Source organism: Schistocerca cancellata, chromosome 9 (genome assembly GCF_023864275.1).
Source record: "Schistocerca cancellata isolate TAMUIC-IGC-003103 chromosome 9, iqSchCanc2.1, whole genome shotgun sequence".
NCBI lineage: Eukaryota > Metazoa > Arthropoda > Insecta > Orthoptera > Acrididae > Schistocerca > Schistocerca cancellata.
This window is the reverse complement of record NC_064634.1, coordinates 174336326-174355555: the sequence shown is the minus strand read 5'-3', so window position 1 is coordinate 174355555 and position 19230 is coordinate 174336326. Positions and strand designations below refer to the sequence as shown.

The window sequence follows — 19230 nt, the reverse complement described above, 5'->3', positions numbered from 1 at the left end:
TTCATCAAGAGTAGTGACAGGCGTATTGTGACGAGCCAGTTGCTCGGCCACCATTGACCAGACGTTTTCAATTGGTGAGAGATATGGAGAATGTGCGGGCAGCAGTCTAACATTTACTGTATCCAGAAAGGCCCGTACAGGATCTGCAACATGCGGTAGTGCATTATCCTGCTGAAATGTAGGGTTTCGCAGGGATGGAATGAAGGGTAAAGCCACGGGTCGTAACGCATCTCAAATGTAACGTCCACTGTTCAAAGTGCCGTCAATGCGAACAAGAGGTGACCGAGACGTGTAACCAATGGCACCCCATACCATCACGCCGGGTGATACGCCAGTATGGCGATGACGAATACACGGTTTCAATGTGCGTTCACCGCGATGTCGCCAAACACGGATGCGACCATCATGATGCTGTAAACAGAACCTGGATTCATTCGAAAAAATGACGTTTGCCATTCGTGCACCCAGGTTCGTCGTGGAGTACACCATCGCAGGCGCTCCTGTCTGTGATACAGCGTCAGGAGTAACCGCAGCCATGGTCTCCGATCTGATAGTCCATGCTGCTGTGAACGTCGTCGAACTGTTCGTGCAGATGGTTGTTGTCTTGCTAACGTTACCATCTGTTGACTCAGGGATCTAGACGTGGCTGCACGATCCGTTACAGCCATGCGGATAAGATGCCTGTCATCTCGACTGCTAGTGATAAGAGGCCGTTGGGATCCAGCACGGCGTTCCGTATTACCCTCCTGAATCCACCGATTCCATATTCTGCTAACAATCATTGGACCTCGACCAACGCGAGCAGCAGTGTCGCGATACGATAAACCGCAATCGCGATAGGCTACAATCCGACCTTTATAAAAGTGGGAAACGTGATGGTACGCATTTCTCCTCCTTACACGAGGCATCACAACAACGTTTCACCAGACAACGCCGGTCAACTGCTGTTTGTGTTGGAAACTTTCCTCGTGTCAGCACGTTGTAGGTGTCGCCACCGGTGCCAACCTTGTGTGAATGCTCTGAAAAGCTAATGATTTGCCTGTCACAGCATCTTCTTCCTGTCGGTTAAATTTCGCGTCATCTTCGAGGGGTAGCAATTTTAATGGCTAGTAGTGTATCTCGAGTGCTTCATTGCAACTATCAGCCAAATTGTCGTGACGCAGCTCAGAAGTAAAGGAATGCTGAACTTGCTGACAGCGCCCTGAGGAGCAAGTCACGGCACAGAAACGGTGACGCTTCGCCGTAGGTCTATCGCAGGAGGTCCGCCGTCGGTAATCGGCTGTCGGTCCCGTCACGGCAGCCCCCAGGTTGGTGCAGAGAACGGGCGAAAAAAGGAGGAGGGCCTGCGGTAGCGGCAACTATTTGTCAGAGCTGACAGCCGCCGCGGCAGCGCCACGATATTCCGGGACGCAACACGGGCGCCAGCGTCTGAGGACTGGGCGCGAACCGGTTCCGTCACCACAGAGCCCCGACACGAATCCTCGGCAGCGAGGGAAGAGGACAGCACCGAAACCTCCCACTGCGCCTTTGTTACCACCAGCTATGCCTCTGAAATCAGAGTTTGGGGTTCCACGTCACCTTGACACGAGGTTATTAAAGATGGAGCACAGTTCCGGAAAGGGAGATGGTGAAGAAAGTCAGCTGTGCCTTGCCAAAGGAACTATCGCGGCATTAACCTTCAGCGATTTAGGGAAATCACGGGAATCTTAAATCTGTATGGCCAACGAATAGCAACTCGTTTCAAAAACACATATATTTAAAACTGTGTACTTCAAACAGCGAAAAACCGAAGTTTACTATGACAACAATATCAATGATTCACGATTAGAATCAGGCAACCCATACAAATGCGTGGGTATAGCAATTTTTGTGAATATGAAATGGGGCGATCACAGAGGCACAGATGTAGGTGAAGCAGGGGGCAAATTTCAATTCTTTGCTAGGATACTGGGAAAACGCAATCAGTATACGAATGAGATTTGCCACTCATGTGACCCGCTCTACAGAGATTCCTCAAGTGTACGGGACCAATATCAAATAGTGCGGTTTATAGATAAGAGCCACAGAAGTGGATAGGTTTGTTTGAGTCATCAAAACAGGAGATTGACAGAGAGATATGCGGGGGCAGAGCCGTGGGTAAAAGACTAATTATGGTAGAAAAGGAATCTTAAAATTATATAGTTTGTGATTAACACTGGGTTTGTACTGAGTTCGTGAATGTTCTACCCAGAATACATCCACAGACACCTACTCATTTTCTCCACTACAAATTAACCATCGCCTTTTCGATTCCGTTCGGTCGCCGTAAAGAAAACTGTACTGTTCTATACGGCACAATATTAATTATAGTGTAAATATTTGGCGCCCCTATTCGCGCAAACGTTTCCATACCCCAACTCGCGCTTCCAGTGCTCTTGGGTCCAGCAGAGATGATACAGCGTAGGAGTAACGGTATCTGTATCCTTAAAAATAACACCGGTCATTTGTGCAATTGTCGAAAGCTGTCACCAAATACCAAATGGCATGCTGTTCTACAATTCTTCGCCCGTTGGAACCATGGTAGGACTCACGTTTGCATACCACGATCGACATAAATAATGTTCGATACAAAATTAGTGAATTATCAACTTTCTCTTAAATGTATTTACAAATGCACAGTGCAGCGTGTAGTACACTGAGAAATGTACCACATTGACACGATTCAACACTGTGATAAATGGACGTACATTTGATAAACGAACGACATAACTAACTTCTAACAACATGCAACAAGTGACTGCAGTTTGTAACACGACTTCATTCGTCTTCACAGTGCTACAGTACTGTTCCGCAAATAAGTTGATAAAACCTGTTTCAGTAATTACAGCAGAAATTTGTAACTAAAGGAAGGTATTAAGAATTCTATCGCTTGAGCCTTGTCCCGCAGTGACGCAGGGTCAGCCATCGTTAATCGGATTTGGCATGTTAATGGTTAAGAGGTGGCCGGATGCCTCTCCTGCCGCCACCCCGTACCCCCCGGGACGGAATTAGTGTACCTCAACTGTCTGTGTCGAGTGTAATCCATGGAATAGTGCGAATGTGTTCAAATGTCTGCGAGCCCTCTTACTGAGGCGGAACATGAGGACCAGCCCGGTATTCATCTAGCGGGATGTGGAAAACCGCCTAAAAACCACATCCAGGCTGGCCGGCACATCGGCCCTCGATGTGCCGGGGCCGCTGCGCCTACCCGAGTCCAGGAAGCAGCGCATTAGCGCTCTCGGCTACCCTGGCGGGTACGGAAGGTATTAAGAATATAACACGCTATGCTAAAAGGGAGTCATGCTCGGCCTCTACGTTCCTAGTGCATAGAATGTACATTACGAAGAACGACGTCAGCAGACGTAAATTTAGTCCAACAATCCTACTGCATAGCTCCAGCTATTTTATTTTATTTATTTATTTTAATCAAGGGATGTGTTAACTCGATGATGAAATTCACATTTACATCGTTCGGTTTGGGGATGACAAGCTGTCAGTGCAGGACGCTATACAGTTAGCCCTCCGAAACCACTTAGTGTAAAATCATGGTAAGAAGCAAAACGAACAAAAAATTCTTTGGGCCTCACTTTGTTAGTCTATCTAAAATGTGTTCGCTTTTTAAAGTTTTCAATAAACAAAAACCCACTGATGATGGCACAGAGGTGCTGAAACATGTTGTTGTTGTGGTCTTCAGTCCTGAGACTGGTTTGATGCAGCTCTCCATGCTACTCTATCCTGTGCAAGCTTCTTCATCTCCCAGTACTTACTGCAACCTACATCCTTCTGAATCTGCTTAGTGTATTCATCTCTTTGGTCTCCCTCCACGATTTTTACCCTCCACGCTGCCCTCCCATGCTGAATTTGTGATCCCTTAATGCCTCAGAACATGTCCTACCAACCAGTCCTTTCTTCTTGTCAAGTTGTGCCACAAACTCCTCCCCAATTCTATTCAGTACCTCATCATTAGTTATGTGATCTACCCATATAATCTTCAGCATTCTTCTGTAGCACCACATTTCGAAAGCTTCTATTCTCTTCTTGTCCGAATTGTTTATCGTCCATGTTTCACTTCCATACATGGCTACACTCCATACAAATACTTTCAGAAACTACTTCCTGGCTCTTAAATCTGTACTCAAAGTTAACAAATCTCTCCTCTTCAGTAAAAACTGCGTGTTTGCAGCCGCGCGGGATTTGCCGAGAGGTCGGAGGCGCTGCAGTCATGACTGTGTGGCTGATCCCGGCGGAGGTTCGAGTCCTCCCTCGCGCATGCGTGTGTGTGTGTTTGTCCTCAGGATAGTTTAGGTTAAGTAGTGTGTAAGCTTAGGGACTGATGACCTTAGCAGTTATGTCCCATAAGATTCCACACATTTTTGGTGTGTTTGCAAAAAGGCGGAACAGAAAATACAACAGCTGCAGATCAAAAAGACGAATGACTCTAATAAAGGCGTATTGCTGTTCCTAGAAACGTGTTTACCTTTACTGACAAGTTCTGAGTCACTTATCCATTCCATAAAGGCTGCCACTTTTCTCATGGCTTTTGCGGTGCCATGACAGTCGCAAGTTCAGCGGCGCAGCCTCTGCCGGCAGCCCCAGTTTGTGGTTACGCGCCTGCGGACAGCGGAGTGGAGCGTGGAGCAGGTGCCGCCGCCAAGGCCGCGCGCCCTGCGCATGCGCACGGGGGCCGTACCGGGCCGGGCGCGGCCTTCCCCTTCGCCCACAGAGTCACTGACCAGGGCGGCAAGGTCGCGGCCAGGGGCGCTGCGGTCGCGGCGCCGCCGCTCGCCGGCTAATTCATATTTATAGCCGCAGCTGCTACCGCCACTGGCGCTGATCTACACGGCCTAATTACTCTAATTACCTCCTTCACAGAGAAGGACCCGTCCATTCTTCTCACCACTTTCTGCTGACCGAGCGGCGTGGCGATGTCGGAAGACACAGTCCACATGTGTTTATGCAGACTGAAGTGACGAATGAAAATTTGTACAAACGCCGGGATTCGAACCACTTTCTGCTAACCGAGCGGCTTGGAGATGTCGTACGACACACCCCTTATGTGTTTATGCAGACTGAAGTGACGAATGGAAATTTGTACAAAGGTCGGGATTCGAACCACTTTCTGCTAACCGAGTGGCTTGGCGACGTCGTAAGACACAGCCGTTATGTGTTTATGCAGACTGAAGTGACGAATGAAAATTTGAACAAAAGCCGGGATTCGAACCACTTTGCCAACCGAGCGACTTGGAGATGTCGTAAGATTATGAGTTTATGCACACTGAAGTGACGAATGAAAATTTGTACAAAGGCCGGGATTCGAACCACTTTCTGCTAACCGAGTGGCTTGGCGATGTCGTAAGACATAATCCTCATGTGTTTATGCAGACTGAAGTGACGAATGAAAATTTGTACAAAGGCCGGGATTCGAACCACTTTCTGCTAACCGTGTGGCTTGGCGATGTCGTAAGACACAGCCCTTATGTGTTTAAGCAGACTGAAGTGACGAATGGAAATTTGTACAAAGGCCGGGATTCGAACCCAGGTCCCTGCTCACTAGGCAGATGCGCCAACCACTACGCAGCCCTAACACAGTAGCTTTGCATAACTGCACGAATTACGCTAGCACGCCTCCCTCCTCAATCAGAATTCCTATTCATGTTTCAGCCCACTTGGTATTTCCCTTAAACTCGGACGGGGAACAGTGGTTAGTGCGTCTACCTGTCGAGCGGGACACCCAGGTTCGAATCCTGCTCTCGGTGTAAATTTTCGTTCGTCGCTTCAAAAATGATTCAAATGGCTCTAAGCACTATGGGACTTAACATCTGAGGTCATCAGTCCCCTAGACTTAGAACTAAGTAAACCTAACTAACCTAAGTCCGCCCCGGTTGGCCGTGCGGTCTAAGGCACGGCTTTCCAGGCGGTAATGAGCGCCAGGTCCCCGGCAGGAATACGCCCGGCGGATTTGTGTCGAGTTCCGCTGAGCCGGCCAGTCTGTGGATGGTTTTTAGGCGGTTTTCCATCTGCCTCGGCAAATGCGGGCTGGTTCCCCTTATTCCGCTTCAGCTACACTATGTCGGCGATTGCTGCGCAAGCAAGTTCTCCACGTACGCGTACACCACCATTACTCTACCATGCAAACATAGAGGCTACACTCGAACCGCAGAATAACCCTGGGTTCGGTATGGGGCGGCGGAGGGGTGAAGTGGACTGCGGTAGTCGTCGTGGTGTTGAGGACCACTGCGGCTGCGGCTGGGACGGAGCCTCTCCGTCGTTTCTAGGTCCCCGATTAACGTAACGTAACATAACTAAGTACATCACACACATCCATGCCCGAGACAGGATTCGAACCTGCGACCATAGCAGCCGCATGGTTCCGGACCGCTCGGTCACAGCGGCCGGCTTTCGTCGCTTCAGTCTGTATATATACATCACAGAGGTCTGAGACTTGCAAAGGTTTCTGGAACCATATAGTTTTTAATTTGGCAGTCCCTATATTGCGCAGGACGGCAGTTTAAAATTCTCCCTGTCCAGCCAGTCAGATTTAGGTTTCCCGTTATCGTCCTAAATTTCTCAGTCTAAGTGCTGTGATGCTGTCTTTGAAAGGGCACGGCCAATTTACTTCTTCATCCTTCGCTAATCCAAACTTGTGCCTGGTTTCTAATGCCCTTGACGTAGGCAGCACGTTAAAGTCTTAATCTTCCTTCTGTTGTTTTCAGTAACTCAAATGTGAAAACTTCCAGTTTCGATTGACAGGACCTCCTAGTGCGCTGTAATAGAAACAGAGTGTTCAATGTAACTGTCAAGTGTATTCCAAGGATACATTTAGGACCACATATGTTCTCATAAAGTTATATTCACAGTATCGGTCAATTTCTTAGGTTGCAATATCATTGGATGACTGCAGGAAAACGTAAAACCACGTATCTACTCTTTCCACTCTAAATGGCGCCTCTCCTTAAATGTATATAAAAGCAAGACAATTCGTATAAACAAGAGGAATTATTTAGAAGGAGAGACAGCATTGGTCGTATTTTTTTTTGTTTTATTAACCGCAAAATCGATTTTTGGTCACTTAGTGACCATCCTCAGTGCTGTAATATACAATTGAAATTGGTGGGCGCTGGTGTCAACAAGCGAGGATGGTCACTAAGTGACCGAAAATCGATTTTGCGGTTAATAAAACAAAAAAATACGACCAATGCTGTCTCTCCTTCTAAGTATATCCATTATCTGGTCGTGGTGCACAGGACACTCCATGGAGCCGCCAGTCAATAAGAGGAATTATGTTCTACAGTCACATTATAGCACTAATGGAAAGCTTTTCACGTCTAAATACCTGGAGGCAATAAACGAAACGGTATGAAACGAGGCAGACACCTGAGGTCAATGGTTATCGATGAGAGACAGATTTGTTGGGAGGAATCTGAGAAAGTATAGACTGTGGAACATTCTACAGTACCATTGTTGCTCCACAATCTGCTGTTCTCATTAAGTAGCCTGATTGCTGTGCTTGATGGAAGTAAAAGGCGCACATTAAGGCCGCAAAGCGGTCATAGAACCTATACGAAATTGCGACACAGATGGTCGGAGAACTTAAACTGGATTACCTCGAACGACGAGGAAGTTGTGCTCGTGCAGCTACTCAGAGAGTTATTCGAAGTGGACTCTGTAAGACTGATACAGTGTCCATCTATATCTCACGAAACAGTCATGAGAAATACAATAGGAGAAGTGACGGAGCATGTAGAGCAATGTGTGTAGTTACATTTCACCCGCTCAATAAGCGAATACAGTAGGTCAGGGAGTGGCTGACATTAGAATAGATTGTAAAATACGTGCTACATATAGATTACTATTGGTGAAAATGCATTAGAGCTGAAGTTCTGGGCATGTGCCGCTAAACAGAAGTTGTTTTGGTTGCAAATTTTGCTGGTGATAATCTCTTACTATTTGCCTTTAGTATAGGTGAACTTCAAAGACTAATGGAACAAATAAAGTAGATCAAAGCAGGCGTGAAAATCAATTATGATAAGACTAAAATAGTATGTAATCACAGTATCAAAAAGGAAAATTCTGTAAATTAACAGTAAAATCACAGAACCAGTTGGCGAGGTTTTGTATTTTGGGCCGTTGAAGTGAGTAACTGGGTAGGCAGTAAAATAAATAAACAGAAATGTAAAGATTGCCTTGGAGCGCTTTTGGGGACAGTGAATAGAGTTTCGAAAACTGCACTTCCGATGTGGCTGAAAGGGGAAGTTTGCAATGAATGCGTGTTACCGGCTCTGACTTACGGCAGTGTGTCATGGACACCCCGTGTGAAAACCAAACACTGAGACCCGAGGACTGATCAGTGAGGAATCGTGAGATCTATATTGACAGTTACAGAGAGAGCCTGGGGAAAAAAGGCGGAACAGGAAACAGACTGCATCGAAACATCTGCATCTACATATGAACTCCGCGTGCCACCTTAAGGTGTGTGGTGGTACATAGCCGTTCCACTTTCTCCTGTTCGAATCGCGAATTGTGCGAGGGAAGAATGATTGCTGATAAGTCTCTGTGTCGGCTCGAATCTTCCTGATGTCTTCATGCACTTTTCGCGAGATATACGCAGGAGAAAACAATATATTGGTTCACACTTTATATTCTTTAATTCACAGTCGTTGTGCTAGCTGGTCCGCTGGTAGCATTTTGGAAGTCACGAATGATTCCTTTCGCTCATTTCGTGCCATCATTTTTTACAGCCACCCTCTCCACTGCTAGACGGTTGCTGTCCGCCAGTGCATGAGGTCTGCCAGGTGTCGGTTTAGTTGTGCTTCTTCTTTCGTGTTTCCACTTCACAGTCACGTTACCAACAGTCGATTTAGATAGCTCTAGAAGGGTTGAAATGTGCCTGATGCATTTGTAACTCAGGAGCTCTCCAATAACTACTCCAAGTTCGAAGTTACTGAACTCTGCTGACCGGCCCATTTGGTATTACTGCTCCTCTATTGGCAACACAGTACTCCTCGCCTCCTTTTATACTGGTGGGTCCACCTCTCGAGACATCTAGTGTTCAATTCCGAGTTTCATCCAAGTGTTCGGATACATTTGATCAGATATTTTCTTTCCGTTTGCTGCCCTAAGAAAACTTACTTCCTGGAGAAGGAATTTTCCCTTTAGACCACGCAGGTGCATTAGGAAAGGGGGTGGGGATAGGGCAGTACATCGCAGGCGGTGGTCTGTCATAGGTGGAGAAGACAGGTGGTGTGCGGCGAGCTGGAATGCGGCGGCGAGACTGGAGCGACATTCCAGAGACGCCGACTGTCCACTGAAGGCGGCCGGTGGTCGGCGCACCTGCGCCGTCACCGCCAGTACACGCGCAAATGAATTGAGAAGTCGCGAGGCAAGGCCAATGTGCTCGCTTACTCCCAGCTGTCGTGTTGTGGCAGCTGGCTGTCAAGGCCGATTGTCGGTGGAGGTCGAACGGACCGTAAACGATAGCAAATCTGCCGACGCTCTGCTTCGGGTCACAGCCACGAGGAGGTATCCAAAAGTTCCCGAAGTACGAGAGACGTTACGAAAGTTCCGTCTTTGTTTTCTTATGGAAACGTTATTTCCAACAACAAATACACCATGGCACCATGAACTATACACCTTGCACTATTTTTCCGACACATTTGCCACCGACCTTGGGACACTTGTCGTAGCGTGCAATCAGTTTTAAGAAACCGCTCTGGTAAGACTCGATGCCCTGCCATGCAAGGAATTGCCGCACAACCTCAGCACTGTTTTGCAGATGACTTTCCGAAAGTGCAGCTTTCAGTACATGGAACAGGTAAAATTCCTATGGGGTAATATCGGGGCTGTAGGGCGGGTAATCCAGTCTCTTCCATACGTAGCGTCGAATCTGGTCCTCTGTGTGCCTTCCTGTGTGTGGTATTGCGTTGTCATGCAAGAGCACAACACATTCACTCAAGAGCCCTCGTCTCTTTCGTCGAATGTTGGATCTGAGTTTGGTGAGCTTGTCGTAGTAGCGTGCCGCATTGATCGTCCAGTGCTGGAGAATCACACCAACCGTGTCCCAGAACACTATCGCCATAACCTTTCCAGTGGAGGATAACAATTTGAATTTTTTCCTCGCTGGTGAAGTGAGATGCTTTCACATCATTGGGGGACCCTTGGATTCTGGGCTAAAGTGGTGCACCCTCGTCTCATCCCCTGTGATGATACCGAAAAGGAACTCATTTCCCTCTCCTACGTACCGCTTCAAGTGATCGAGGCTGAGCCCTATTCTTGCATCCTTGTGACCTGGGTTCAGGAGGCCTCAGCAGCCATCTTGCAAATACTTTTAGGTAACCCAACACATCATGGAGCATGTGATGGGCACGGCCAATACGTCTCACACCGTAATGAGCCTGTCTGCTAAAACCACTGCTACTGCAGCAATGTTGCTTTCATTCGTTGATGTGGACGGACGCCCACTTCGACTTTTATCCTCCGCACTCTGCCTTCTTTCTCTGAACATGCAACACCAGTGACAAACCATTTGAAGAGACATCATGACCTCTTTACCGTACATGGTCTGTAGGCGTGCATAGATGACGAATACATTAGTCCCACATGCTCAATCATATTGGATAATAGTACGCACTTACACTGGTGACAATGTTGTCGGCATGCATCTGTATACCATCATGATTTGTCCTCCAATAGTCTCTGACACGCCGGTCTGCTGCTACTCTCTCTTCTTCGGCGCTTTGTGCATGCGTCATTCCTCCCCAGCTGATACCCCTTCCGTTGCTGAATCAACAGTGGGTGAGGATTCGTATGGCGTTTGTTTGTCACCTAGTGTACCATCTTTTTTTTTTCAAAAACAAGGACGAAACTTACTTTTGGAACGTCCCTCGTATATTAACTAAAATTGTTACGTCTAATTTAAATCTTGTAGTGCACACACCTTTCAAATTAGCTCCTTTGGAGCGAAGACACAGATCACAAAGTTTCTGTCACTTTTTAAATGCATGCAACCGACAGAAGAAGCTAGAATTACTTAACATCTAGGTCAATACTTTTCAAGAGACTTTACGGTGTGCGGCAGAGGGAACTTCCGGCATCACTTAGTTCCCACCCTTCCCTGATCCATAGGCTAGTGGTGCGTGGGGAGGATGGTTGTTGATAAATCTCCGTATGATCTCTAACACTCTGATTTTGCCGTCGTGGTCATTTCGCGAGACATATAGGAGAAAGTAATATGATGCCCGGCCCGACTCTCCTTCTTACACATGCTCTTAGAAATTCAACGGTAAATCTCTCAGTGCTACATAAATTTGTCTTGAAGGTTTGCCACTGGAATTTTCAAGCATCCCGGTAATGCTTAGCAAACGATCCCGTGACGAAACAAGCCGTTTCTCATTCGATCTTCTCTCTCTGTTAATCCTATCTAGGAAGGGTCTCAGGCTAAAAAATAATACTCAAGAATCGCTCGTAGTCTCGCATCTGCTTATCGTACAATTAATTTTACGTGGCCAATCTACTTTAGGTATCTTACTGTTTCCAGAGGTTTGTCGCCAATAGCGTATTCGATAAGTAACGCGTCTCTTCATCTATTTATATGGAATGTATACAGTTTCTTTACGTGCAGAATCAGCTGCAAGTCTCTGCACGAATTATAGAATCTTCGCAGCTCTCCCTGCGTACAGTGTTTTACGAGTGTTGTAGCACCACCATTCTGGCGTCAGACGACCCAATAGGTACCGACCGACCGACGTGTTATACTCTGCGAATGGCATCATTTGCATGGGGTATGGAGGGACACAGGGTAAGCACACTATACAGTCCTGTATAACACGTGTCAGCTCTAGCGCATACATCCTGTAGTGAGCAGTTGGCCCGCACTGCTGCTGGGGCTCTGGTGGCGATCGCTGACCTCTGCATCCCGGCTGTTGCAGGTGATGCTCAGCTGCGCCCTGGCGCTGGCCTCGGCCTACTACGACCACGACCTCGCGCACCACACGCACACGACGCAGTGCGGACACCTGCCACTGGCCGCCGCCCCCGCAGTCGCCGCCGTCGCCGCTCCCGCAGTGGCCAGCTATTCGGCAGGCTCCTCCTATTCGGCTGGGTCCGCCTACTCCGCCGGCGCAGCCTACTCGGCCGGCGCCGCTCTCAGGGTGAGCTCAGTTCCACTGCACCTGTTCAACGACTCTAGGAGATCCAATATGACAGTCAGATGAGATATCAGTACTAAGCAGAGCTATAGTTCACGTCTCTATTGCCTCGGCACCACAGCTGTCGTTACTTTGTGTCAGCACCTATTAGGGGCACCTTGCATCTACTTTCCCATGCTGACAGTGGCTGCACTGACATTTGTGTAGTTAGGAGTTAGATAGAGTGATTTCGGGTAATGTTCATGAGACCTCCAGAAGGTGATGTTACAAATTTATTGCAATTTCAACGAACACCAGCTGCAAATTACAGGACAAGCAAGTTCCCAACCTCTAACTCCGCATCTTTCTGTCTCTCTCCCCAATAGCACAGCATAAGGAAAGTGTATGACTGCATCGCCCCAATTAGTTACATAATTATATTCTCACAGCTATGCAAGTAAGACTGTGTAGCAAATAGCTCGAAGGTCCATTAGTGAACATTATATTTTCTACCATTATTAACTACAGTAACTTAGGTGATGTAAACCTCCCCTTCTTACCCAATGCACGTCTGCATGCAGACGGCAGCTCTGGCAGCCCCTGCAGTAGCCTACTCGGCGCCGGCAGTGGCGACCTACGCAGCACCTGCAGTGGCGACCTACGCAGCACCTGCAGTGGCCGCCTACTCGGCACCGGCAGTGGCCTCCTACTCCGCACCGGCTGTGGTGAGTGCGGGCTACTCTGGCTACTCCGGCGCCAGCAGGGCCTATGCGGGATCTGCTGCCACCTCCTATACCTCGGCCATTAAGTCCGTGGTGGCCGCCCCCGCAGTCGCCGCTGCCCCTGTGGTCGCCGCCGCTCCTGTAGTCGCCGCTGCACCTGCCGTCGTCGCCACGGGCTACTCTGGAGGATACTCTGGGGGCTACTCGTCTGGCTACTCTGCTGGCTACTCAGGATCGTCTTACAGTTCAGGTGAGCGTACAGCAACAAGAAAAGTTTTCGTTTGCCGTATTCGAGCTTATACACCAAGGCCTCTGATAAAATTACCCTCTTATTCACATGAAGAACAGCCTGGCAGTCTTGTCTGTGACCATAGTGGCCTGGACATGTCCAAAAGTGTCCAGAGCCAGTCTTGCACCTGGATTGACTGTCTCCCAATTCTAAAAACTCCATTCTGTCATACTCTAAGTATTTGGCGGTAATCTAAGAAGCAGGATGGAATGGGACGATTACACAAAATTAATATTAAGGAAGGCGGATGGAAGACTTGGATTTGTTGGAAGCATTCTGGGAAACTTCAGTGCCTCTGTAAAGGAAATCACATACAAGACACTACTGCTCCTGTCTTTGAAGTCATTATCAAGTAGTCGTGACTACAGACTTTGAACGAATTCAGAGACGAGCTGCTAAGATTGTAACAGCTTTGTATCCTCCATATGACAGTGTAATAGAAACGCTTTGGAAACTTTAACGGGCGTCTTTCGAAGAAATATGACGTTGTTCTCTCAAAACCCTGCTCGGTTAATTTACATACTCCGTATTCGAAGAAGATTGTGTGACCATTATGCAGTCACCATCGAATATCTCGTATACTTATAATGAGAATATGACAGGAGAGATTAGAGGATATGCAGATGTACGTACGAGAGATACAGTATTTTTTCCATAGCTTATTACACGAATGAAATAGGAAAGCAAGTCGATAGTATAACTACAAGGTACTATCCACCATGGATTGTAGAGTATGTAGGTGTAGTAGCTGACGAGTCACAGATGACTAGTAGAGTCACACTTTTTGACGTTCACTGCACACCAGGCATGTCATTCCGTCGATCATCTTCACTGTCTCAACAGTAAAAGAACGTTAGGAGGCTTTTAGATATATTTACTCAGAATTGACATGTTTGTGGGAAGGAGAAACCAAATCCCAATCTAACAGGAAAGTAAGAAACAGGTCATGCAACGAACTCACCAAAATTGTAAAAAAATTGCTATGAATAAAGTATGCATTACTAAATGTTTGTTCTTACCACCCCTATATCTGCTTCCCCATTTAAAAAGCCCTCCAAACTGAGTCAGCAGAGAGAGCAGTTGTGTCAGGCCAACCAGATGGTTTCGTCTGTCGCCTAATCGCTATGGACGAGTGCTGGGTGTATCACTATGACCCTGAGGGAAAGGAGCAAATCAAACTGTGGAAACACTTGGATTCACACTAGCATCGAGAAAAGGCAAAGAGCAATCATCAGTCAAGGTGATGCTCAACCTGTTTTGGGACTGGCATGGTTTGGAGCTAACAGATTATACTCAGAGGGCAAACTGTCAGAGCAGCATATTACTGAAATCTCCTGACGATGTTATGAGTACTATCAAGAAAAATCATCGCAGGATGGCGGACAGGTGTCAAAGGAGGAGGATTGGCGCCATGACAACGTCCCTACCAATTCTGGACAATACACAGTCACACTTGCTTCTTTGGGCTATCAAATTTTGTACCCACCTCACCCCCAACCCTCCACCCACACAACATTCTCCTAACAAGCCACTGAATGAATTTTTCCCCTTTCCTCATATGAAGAATCCATTGAGTGACAGAAGCTTCTGAATTATGACGAGATGATTTTCGGGGAATAACATTTTCTGAACAGCTTAAGTGCCTCTGTCAGGTGATCCATCGTTGGGAGATAAGTGTTGCATTACAGAGTGAATATGTGGGGAAGACTTAACACCATCGCCAAGCTTCATGGGCACAGCTTCAGTTTTTGAGGTGACAGTTAAAAATTTTATGACTGTCGTTGGTAAAGCTACGAGGAGGGAATATTTCACACGGGAGTATACTGGGAAGACTAAACCGAAAATAAACCGTAAATTAAAACTCATTAATACCATGTATAAAATAAAACAGTTCAAAGTAACAGACTAGGTCAGAATTGGAGAATCAAGGATGACATAAAAACCATTGTTCAGACATCGGTAATTCTCTCGCCAGTGTGGTGCAGTTGGTTACCGAACGCACCCTTGTATGTCTTGAAGGTGATTTGAAACAAGTGGACAAATAAGACAAATGGAATTAGACGTATTACTTCCGTCATTATATATTATATCATGGTGAGATCTCACACGATGTAACATTTTGTTTGTGTTGTTGATTACGCTGAGACTTCTCCAGCCAAGGTCGTAACTAAGTCATCCGTCAGTGGGAAAAATGTTTCGCATTGAAATGTGAATACGTAACGAAGTACACAGTTCGATATTTAGAGTTGATGAAACTTCATGACTACCAATTGTACAGACATAAGACCTGGATAGGTGGTGGAATAGACACGTTTTTCATCACTTGTTGTTCAGTTTAGCCATCCGAACTGGGGTACTTACCCTGTGAGTCTCAAAAAAGAGCGAGAGGTGGTTCTGACACTGAGGGGATCCATCACCTGCTGCAGGAATCAAGTCCGCCGCAGTGATATCCGCCCCCGCAGTCGTCGCCACTGCCGCCCCCGCCATCGCCTACAAGGCCGTCGCCCCCGCAGTCGCTGTGAAGGCGGTCGCCCCGGCAGTGGCCGCCTACTCGGCCGGTGGCTACTCCGGATACTCCGGCTACTCCAGCGGCAGCTCCTACTCCGCTGCACGCCTGGGCGCCGCCGCCAGGTACTCTGGCCCTGCAGTCGCCGTCGCTGCCGCCCCCGCCGTCGCTGTCGCCCCCGCAGTAGCCACCGTCACCGCCCCCGCCTACGCAGCTGGTGGATACGCCGCTGGTGGCTACGCCGCCTCCAGGCTGGCCTCATACTCTGCAGGTATGAAGACACCTAGTACTTTCGCCGCTACATACGTCGCACATTGCATCTTTTTCATTGTTAGGTTCAAGTAAGGTGCTTTTGGCCAGATACGTTTATATGACGTAATGATACTGATGCGAATGTAGTAACTGAATTCTAGTATTAATTCAGCCCAAACACCCATGGTAGAGAAAACTGTTCCTCTTCTATAGTTCCTTAATGGTAGCTGATTTGCAGATTTGGAAAGAAACAGTTGTTAGATAGGGCAGCACTATAACAAGCGATAGTGGAAACACAGTAATAAACAACAAATAATATTTATTAAGAATATGTTACAAATGATACTTAACTTTGATAAAGTTTGATTTTTGCCACTTGATTTTCCAACCTAACACAGTGATGTCTAAAATAATTTCGCTGTCTCCCCCCACCTTGACTCTATAAATTAATTTAATATAGTCGACACTCTGGGTTGGTCCAAGTTCTCCGTAAACAGTGACTAATAAGTCGGAAGGTAGTCTTGAGAGTATTGTACTGAGTTGACTGCACGCAGTAAAGAGTGCAGTCTGGTTCTTAACTGTGTGAGGGCCTGTTGCACATCGTGTTTTAAGCCAGTCAGAGGAAGGATTTGCATGTCTGACAGTACAAGGCAGAAGCGAAATAGTCTACAGATGACAGTGTTCCCTACTGCTTGTCAACACGTGTGTCTCGACAGGACATTTAAACTTTCTGTGATAGACTTTTTGTATATAACTGTTCTAGGTGCACTTTAAGCGTAAATACCCGATGAAAATCTGAGCTTTGACAGTACCCGCCAATGTCATCGTCAGGAAAGCTACTGACTGTTGAAGACATAAATGTAACAAATGTAGCAGTGCCCACTGCGATCAAGGGTTACATTGGGTCAACGATGAAGTCTCAGACAGCATCTTTGTTCCCATCACGATGTATAATACGGGACATAATCCTGTGTGGTCGCAGGTACACTGCATATGTCAAGTAGGTTATCGGCATCACTGTGCACAAAGTTTAAAAAACAATCCTATATATGTACTAAGCATTCATATTCTTCATCTGGAACGTATCGTCACCGTATTAAACCGAAAATAGTTCCCCACCTTTCCGATCTCACCAAGATTTTCTGGAGCTTGACCTTAGCTGAAGGCAAAGGATGGGACTAGACATCCTCTCCCAAGTACTCCCAACTCAGACTCCCTATGACCCTCCACCAGTTTTCCTGATATTTGGCTGAAAATCGCTGGCTCTTCAATGGGTCATTACTAACTCAAACAACCCTGCACTACTTTTAGGGGTAGGTGCAGTGTCGAGGTACGAAGTACACGCCCTACACACTACTGAATCCCGTATCTCTATTAAGATTCTTCACTCTCGGCCTTATTTCCACAGTCACTGATGTCTTCCAGTCCTACGAGTCTAAGGAAATTAGAATGTGGTTGAACAATTTTTATTAATGTTTCGGTTTCTGGCTCAGTAGTGCTTGCGGACGTGCAGTTTGTGTCGATGCGTGAATCAGAATAACAAACTGATTAGGAGCTAGGCGTTTACGAAAGAGCCTCCGTAGCAACAACTTCTTCGTGTACTTTGTTTATTTCGGCTTATTACTTTAATACTCAAAATAATGGACGCAGCAGACAGCGAGAGTTAGGAGAAAGGTGGTGAGGCTGCTACGATTCTTTAAGGCGAACTCAGTAGCACAGGATACAGCAGGAAGTACGAGGTTACAGCGAGAAGTACGAAGGAATTGAGTTCCGAATTTCTTTGCTGTTGATGTCGCTACCACGGACAGCCTGGGCGTGCTGGATTACAAGGGACCGACAACATCGGCACTTTCCATGTTGGTCAGTCTCGTTGCTACTCCTGAGCACGTCCTGTATTATACATCGTGATCGAAACTTAGAGGTTGCGAGTGAGGTTTCATCGTAGGCAGCAATGAACACTTTGCTCACAGCGGGCACTACTGCTCCAGTTACATCTGTGTAATTCCTTTACTTCTTCTTTTACTGTAACAATGATGGATACTGTCGAAAGCTCGTATTTTCATCGATAAATAACGCTAAAAGTTCACCCAGAACATTTAATACAAATAGGACATTTGTTGGCCTTATCCGCAAAATATAAAACACAAACTCACCTGCAAAATTTAATCATGTATTCTTGTTAGTACACTGTATGCACTTAGTAATTAAAATTTCATTATCTTAGATCCTTCCCGTTGTTGCAATGTTAATGGTTGACAAAGTAGAGTTCGTTCAGAACTTCCTGCACCAGGGCTCCATAGTTCTGAATCGGCACAAATGAGTAGAAGTCAGTCGGCTTCTGCCTGGTTATATTTTGTGTCTGGCCACTGCCAACATAGTCAACCCAACAGTACCAAGGTCCTACCACGCCGTAACGGAGAAGTGATACAATTGTTCCCGAACTGATCGGCTATTTATAGGGACGAATATAATTACTGACCAAGCCGTTTGAAAGGTATGACAGACAACGAAATGAAACGAAAGAACTAAATTAAGGATGTTTTCTTCACAACTCCTACTGAGCAATCACGTCTGTCTGATATTCTTAAAGAATCTAGTTTCTTAGCTTTATGTATTAGGTATGAATCAAAAAACAAAAAATGGTTCAAATGGCTCTGAGCACTATGGGACTTAACATCTATAGTCATCAGTCCCCTAGAACTTAGAACTACTTAAACCTAACTAACCTAAGGACATCACACACATCCATGCCCGAGGCAGGATTCGGACCTGCGACCGTAGCAGTCGCGCGGCTCCGGACTGAGCGCCTAGAACCGCTAGACCACCGCGGCCGGCTCAAAAAACAAGAAGTTATAGATATCTGTTAAAGAATGTAGAGATTCTTTATGACTAGAAAGGCCGGACACTGTGGCCGAGCGGTTCTAGGCGCTTTAGGCCGGAACCGCACTGCTGCTATGGTCACAGATTCGAATCCTGCCTCGGGCAAAAAAAAAAAAAAAAAAAAAAAAAAAAAAAATGTTCAACTGTGTGTGAAATCTTATGGGACTTAACTGCTAAGGTCATCAGTCCCTAAGCTTATACACTACTGAACCTAAAGTAACCTAAGGACAAATACACGCACACCGATGCCCGAGGGAGGACTCAAACCTCCGCCGGGACCAACCACACAGTCCATGACTGCAGCGCCCCAGACCGCTCGGCTAATCCTGCGCGGCCCTGCCTCGGGCATGGCTGTATGTGATGTCCTGAGGTTAGTTTGGTTTAAATAGTTTTAAGTCTAGGGGACTGATGATCTCTGATGTCAAGTCCCATATTGCTTAG

The 19230-nt window shown here is 46.7% G+C and overlaps 1 protein-coding gene across 1 annotated transcript in view; it reads left to right on the top strand.

Annotated features, from left to right (window-relative positions):
• The window catches only part of LOC126101019 (fibroin heavy chain-like), a 91805-nt gene that overhangs the window by 60460 nt on the left and 12115 nt on the right, over window positions 1–19230 (top strand). Inside the window, exons 2-4 of the mRNA XM_049911686.1 lie at window positions 11943–12164; window positions 12722–13112; window positions 15578–15928. Of these exons, the coding sequence (XP_049767643.1) occupies window positions 11943–12164; window positions 12722–13112; window positions 15578–15928 (964 nt within the window). The remainder of the gene's footprint in view (window positions 1–11942; window positions 12165–12721; window positions 13113–15577; window positions 15929–19230) is intronic.